At 35.9% G+C, this 6,792-nt stretch overlaps 1 protein-coding gene across 2 annotated transcripts in view; it reads right to left on the bottom strand.

Moving 5' to 3' along the window:
• LOC107548948 (solute carrier family 12 member 4-like) overlaps positions 1-6,792 on the bottom strand; it is a 22,656-nt gene continuing 15,864 nt past the window's right edge. For both annotated transcript variants that reach the window (XM_016229821.1, XM_016229822.1), the window contains exons 17-24: positions 5,896-6,064; positions 5,469-5,664; positions 5,175-5,344; positions 4,868-4,999; positions 4,654-4,761; positions 1,348-1,535; positions 291-424; positions 1-111 (exon numbers count right to left, since the gene is read on the bottom strand). In XM_016229821.1, coding sequence (XP_016085307.1) covers positions 20-111; positions 291-424; positions 1,348-1,535; positions 4,654-4,761; positions 4,868-4,999; positions 5,175-5,344; positions 5,469-5,664; positions 5,896-6,064 — 1,189 coding nt within the window. In that variant the 3' untranslated portion in view covers positions 1-19. The remainder of the gene's footprint in view (positions 112-290; positions 425-1,347; positions 1,536-4,653; positions 4,762-4,867; positions 5,000-5,174; positions 5,345-5,468; positions 5,665-5,895; positions 6,065-6,792) is intronic.

The raw sequence follows: 6,792 nt of genomic DNA, 5'->3' as shown, positions 1-6,792 counted from the left end.
TGTATTGATCTTTGGCCATTCAGGAATAGATAGTGATGACCTCACGACCTCCACCTCTTACAAGCAGCACTCTCTCTAGACCCTCAGTTAACACCTCAAGAAATTCCATATCTGAAATCGGAGTTAAAGAAACAGCAGGAGAAGTAGCAATACATTTATATCATAAATAATAGGGATTTTTGCACAAACAAGGCATGTTGGATTTATCTATATCTTACCAAAAATGAAGCAAACAGCAAAAGAAAGCTTTAATACAGTACTTAAAGTATATAATTCTTTGGGAAGGATACAGTTTTCATCTCCCTCTGGGTTGCGTGGAGGTCCTGGCATGTTCAGCAGCACAAGTCTGGCATCATGGGATCTATTAACAATAACCTCATTCAGCTTCACTGCTGTGTGCATCCGCCGAACATTAGATTGGTCACTGTAACAAACACACAGACTTTTGATTTAAACTAAGGTGGATCAATATGTTTGGCAAACGTGTGGAATTTAAAAATAAATAAATAAAACAAACTAGGACCTTTCAGGATTATAGGTACACTCTTAAAAATAAAGGTGCTTCAAAAGGTTCATCAAGCGATGCCATAGAAGAACCATTTTTGGTTCCACAAAGAGCCATTCAGTCATAGGTTCTTTAAAGAACCATCTCTTTATTACCTTTTTATAATCTCAAGAACCTTTTTTCGCCACAAAGAACCTTTTGTGAAACAGAAAGGTTCTTCAGATGTTAAAGGTTCTTTATGAAACCATTTAGACAAAAAGGTTCTTCTATGGCATCGTGAAGCACCTTTATTTTTAAGAGTGTAATACCACACTGAAAGTACACAAGCATGCACACCCACATAGTTTACTTATGTAAATACAACAAGGAACAAACATCCTCTTTATGCTAACCATAAAAATCAAATAGGTCTATTATAGAAACATAAAAAGTAAAACCTACTACTTTGTGCCAAATACAGTGTTGATAGTGTACAGTGGTGGCATTCCAGTTCTTGTTCCTGCTTGCCTACTCACGGTTTAATGCTAATTAGTTCTCTGAAGTTTTCTGGTGCGTTGCTTCGGTTTCGTCTTTCTGCTTCTATTTTTTCACTAGTCCAGGTCATCTGGTTTTTCTCTGGTAATACTTCAATGGTTTCCTCTTCTTCATCTGAGTATAGACTGCCCATTCTTATCAGCGAGTGTCTGTCCTTCACTAGCTGAGCCTACAGTAAAGAGTAATGAGACCACACTTAAGAGAGCTGCTACTGCAGTCAACAGGACATTAAATGTGTCGCTAGCATGGAGCATCAAGTATGACAGCACTCATGGCATTCCAGTTCTTGTTCCTGCTTGCCTACTCACGGTTTAATGCTAATTAGTTCTCTGAAGTTTTCTGGTGCGTTGCTTCGGTTTCGTCTTTCTGCTTCTATTTTTTCACTAGTCCAGGTCATCTGGTTTTTCTCTGGTAATACTTCAATGGTTTCCTCTTCTTCATCTGAGTATAGACTGCCCATTCTTATCAGCGAGTGTCTGTCCTTCACTAGCTGGGCCTACAGTAAAGAGTAATGAGACCACACTTAAGAGAGCTGCTACTGCAGTCAACAGGACATTAAATGTGTCGCTAGCATGGAGCATCAAGTATGACAGCACTCAGTTTGTGACATGAAATGCTGTATTTCATTACAAAATGTACACTGATGCATTTTGTAATCAGAAAGACAAAAGCCAATTGCATGTTTCTACCATGCAGTAACGGCATCACAGTTAGTGTACAAAAATCTAAACCACAAAATGCATTTTGTATTCATTTTGTGAATATTAACCCACAAAATGGGTTTTGCATTTTTTTCTACAAATTATTCATTTTCATAAATGTAATATGCCTGAATGACAACAGTGTCAACGGTCATGCCAAACACTGACTAGTGCACTTATATGCACTATATTACATTATTCTGGTTAAAAAAGATCTATAGATTATAGAAAATAAAAATAAAATCCTGCACACAATATCCTTTGAGAAAAGAAAAAAAATCTTTCAGGGACCATACAAATTGCGCAAAAGTGCTCAGTACACAGACAAAATGTTTGCGATATCACACCATCATCAGTGTCATCAGTGTCATAGTAGAATAGAATAGAATAGAATATAGTATATACAGAATACAGTCATAGTTGGTACTGTCCCCATTTTTGATGCTTTTTTACTTTATGATATTTAGTTCACAAAATGTACTTTGTGACATGCTGTCAAAACAAAGAAATTTCATTTGACCCACAAAATGGGTTTTGCATTTTTTTCTACAAATTATTCATTTTCATAAATGTAATATGCCTGAATGACAATAGTGTCAACGGTCATGCCAAACACTGACTAGTGCACTTATATGCACTATATTTCATTATTCTGGTTAAAAAAGATCTATAGATTATAGAAAATAAAAATAAAATCCTGCACACAATATCCTTTGAGAAAAGAAAAAAAAATCTTTCAGGGACCATACAAATTGCGCAAAAGTGCTCAGTACACAGACAAAATGTTTGCGATATCACACCATCATCAGTGTCATCAGTGTCATAGTAGAATAGAATAGAATAGAATAGAATAGAATATAGTATATACAGAATACAGTCATAGTTGGTACTGTCCCCATTTTTTATGCTTTTTTACTTTATGATATTTAGTTCACAAAATGTACTTTGTGACATGCTCTCAAAACAAAGAAATTTCATTTGAAAAAAAAGTGCTTGTGCTAACTTTCTTGCACAATATTAGTTTGTGGTTTAGCATGAAATAATACAATGACTACATTTCAGTAGACAAAATTACATGAAAATACTTTTAGTATAGAAAAATATTTTGTGTAACATTAAAGTAAATACTTCAAAATAACTTTGGCAAGGGTGTTGTCACAATTTGCCTGTTGGAGGAGCGAGGAGACGAGGAGTTAACACAAAACGAGAGTCTTTAATCATCCAGGAGGGAAACACAGGGCTAACAGGAACAACGGAGTAGCACAACATGACGTAAGACACCGAACACAAATCAAGGGGCAGACCACACCATAAATACACAACTCAACGAGAATAATTGGGGAAACACAGGTGAACGTAATGACTAATTAGACGGGAGAAACTAGGTAACTGGGAACACATGGGGAGGAAAACAAACACACAGACAGTCCAAGGGCGTGACAGGTTTGTCATTTCATAATATATATAATATATAATATAATATATACTTCTGTATAACTGGTAAAAAAAACTGTGAACATCCTGTGGCTACAGTGTTAGTACAAAAGACACATAAGTGAATGTCTCAGTACCTCTCTGTCTCTCTCTGCACTGGACAGCCTCATTTGTTTTAGCATCTGTGACCTCTGTTCCATCATCAGTGTCCGCTCATACGTATATGCTGAGATATCGCTGTCATGCTGCAAATAACAACATTCGACATCATGAAATTATAATGGCATAAATACATTATGTGATAGGGTGGGATGTGAAGTATTAATAGCAAAGCTAAAGTGTTCTGTATACCATCTCAACCACTTCCACCTCTGCTTCTAATCTGAGCTGGTACAGGAAGGTTGCCAGATCCTTCTTCATCTGAATGCTGTTATCGTCCATTTGAGCCACAGTGAAGATACGCATCTTACATTTACGCCACACCTGAAGTACAAGAAACCAAAAAATATATGTTTTATTAAAAAATATTTTGATTGTCAGAACAAATATAGCCAGAAAGCATCTAAAACATAAATTACACAATAAATCTATTTCCCATGAAGTCTTTTTCTATTTAAATTACGTGTATTTTAAAAAGTATCAATGATTAATTGTTCACCTTATGTTGTTTGAGAAGGAAAGGCAGCAGCATGAGCATTCCACCATCATGGACAATCCACCACACATCAATATATTAGAATAGAATAGAATAGAATATAGTATATACAGAATACAGTCATAGTTGGTACTGTCCCCATTTTTTATGCTTTTTTACTTTATGATATTTAGTTCACAAAATGTACTTTGTGACATGCTCTCAAAACAAAGAAATTTCATTTGAAAAAAAAGTGCTTGTGCTAACTTTCTTGCACAATATTAGTTTGTGGTTTAGAATTTTTTTGCATGAAATAATACAATGACTACATTTCAGTAGACAAAATTACATGAAAATACTTTTAGTATAGAAAAATATTTTGTGTAACATTAAAGTAAATACTTCAAAATAACTTTGGCAAGGGTGTTGTCACAATTTGCCTGTTGGAGGAGCGAGGAGACGAGGAGTTAACACAAAACGAGAGTCTTTAATCATCCAGGAGGGAAACACAGGGCTAACAGGAACAACGGAGTAGCACAACATGACGTAAGACACCGAACACAAATCAAGGGGCAGACCACACCATAAATACACAACTCAACGAGAATAATTGGGGAAACACAGGTGAACGTAATGACTAATTAGACGGGAGAAACTAGGTAACTGGGAACACATGGGGAGGAAAACAAACACACAGACAGTCCAAGGGCGTGACAGGTTTGTCATTTCATAATATATATAATATATAATATAATATATACTTCTGTATAACTGGTAAAAAAAACTGTGAACATCCTGTGGCTACAGTGTTAGTACAAAAGACACATAAGTGAATGTCTCAGTACCTCTCTGTCTCTCTCTGCACTGGACAGCCTCATTTGTTTTAGCATCTGTGACCTCTGTTCCATCATCAGTGTCCGCTCATACGTATATGCTGAGATATCGCTGTCATGCTGCAAATAACAACATTCGACATCATGAAATTATAATGGCATAAATACATTATGTGATAGGGTGGGATGTGAAGTATTAATAGCAAAGCTAAAGTGTTCTGTATACCATCTCAACCACTTCCACCTCTGCTTCTAATCTGAGCTGGTACAGGAAGGTTGCCAGATCCTTCTTCATCTGAATGCTGTTATCGTCCATTTGAGCCACAGTGAAGATACGCATCTTACATTTACGCCACACCTGAAGTACAAGAAACCAAAAAATATATGTTTTATTAAAAAATATTTTGATTGTCAGAACAAATATAGCCAGAAAGCATCTAAAACATAAATTACACAATAAATCTATTTCCCATGAAGTCTTTTTCTATTTAAATTACGTGTATTTTAAAAAGTATCAATGATTAATTGTTCACCTTATGTTGTTTGAGAAGGAAAGGCAGCAGCATGAGCATTCCACCATCATGGACAATCCACCACACATCAATATATCCATCAGAAAAGCGCTCATGATTGCTGGGATAGAATGATACATTTTTTGGGACCATCAGAGCAAGGTGGGCAGCTGTAGTGCACCGGACTGTATCTACAATTGAGAGAATATGAAAGAGGAGTAGATTGACGTCAGCCTTTCTAAGTACTGTGCTTCAGTGCAGACAATTACAAGTGCACATAATTCAAATAAACCTTTCCCAAACTCTTGTTCTTACTAATAAAGCTTTTCCAAGCCCGTGGGTCTTCACTCTGTCTCCAGCCATATGGCCAACCCATAACGACTGTGTTATGTTTCATTCCTCCCAGACCACAGGACTGGATGAGGTGCGCGATCCCCTCTCGCACTTTGGAGGCGACCACCACTTGACAGAAGCCCTTCACCCGCTCAATCTCCATCATACTCTTTATTGCCTGGTGGAGGGTATGGAAACCTAATTTAGTGAAATCTCTCAGCACACTCCAGAGAGGCTGATAGAGCTGCAAAAACAGTAGACCTAATTTCGTGGCAACTACAAATATTGAATATGGCTGCAAGTTCATAAAGTATAAAGTAACCATTGTTGTATTTGCATCTGTAATTTAGGATCACAGTTACAGTCGTGGTGATGCTAAAAGTGTGCGTAGATCAGGAAACTTCCTCACCTGTTCTGACGCTTGTGTTTCCCCATAGCATTCCAGGAAGTTGCCCTGTATCACTGATCCTACAATGGTTAGACCTTTTCCTGCCTTCAGCTGTGAGGCAAAGGTAAGCATTCTGGGATACTTCACATGCAGGTCCTCATCCAACTTCAGAAGAACCAGCAGTTGTGGCCTATTAGCAATTTCATTTTAATGTTATTGTAGTGTAATTATTATTTATAAAAAAAAATTCTATAAAAAAATAAAATATGTGTGTATAGTATCTAATATAACTGCTTTTCAATATTGTATGCCTACATACACTACTGTTTAAAAGAAAGTATTACTTATATTCAGCACAGGGGCATTAAATTGATTAAAAGTGACTGTGGTGATGTATAAAGTATTAATGTTTCAAATAAAGGCTGACATTTTGAACTTTATATTCATCAAAGCATCATGGTTTTCACTATAATATTAAGCAGCACAACTTTTCTCAACATTGATGATAATAGGAAAAAATATTTCCCGGGCACCAAATAAGCATTTTAGAATGATTTCGTTCTATCATGTGACAAAGACTGTAATAACGGCTGCTGAAAATTCAGCTTGCCATGACAGGATTTTAAAAGGTAACACTTTATTTCGATAGTCCACTTTAGACATTCTATTAACAGCATATATATATATATATTCAATAGGAAAACAGTTATTTTAATAATCATATTTGACAATATTACTGTTTTTTATGGAAGCCCGTTTCCGCCACTGAATAAAAAAAAAAAATTCTGTAAGTCATAATAATGAGAAACTTTCTCATAATAATGACTTAGTTTCTCGTAATAATGAGAAACTTTCTCATAATAATGACTTATTTTCTCATAATAATGACTTAGTTTCTCGTAATAATGAGAAACTTTC

This window comes from Sinocyclocheilus grahami, unplaced genomic scaffold, assembly GCF_001515645.1.
Source record: "Sinocyclocheilus grahami isolate Dianchi unplaced genomic scaffold, SAMN03320097.WGS_v1.1 scaffold358.1, whole genome shotgun sequence".
Taxonomy (NCBI): domain Eukaryota; kingdom Metazoa; phylum Chordata; class Actinopteri; order Cypriniformes; family Cyprinidae; genus Sinocyclocheilus; species Sinocyclocheilus grahami.
This window is presented reverse-complemented; position numbering and strand designations above follow the sequence as displayed.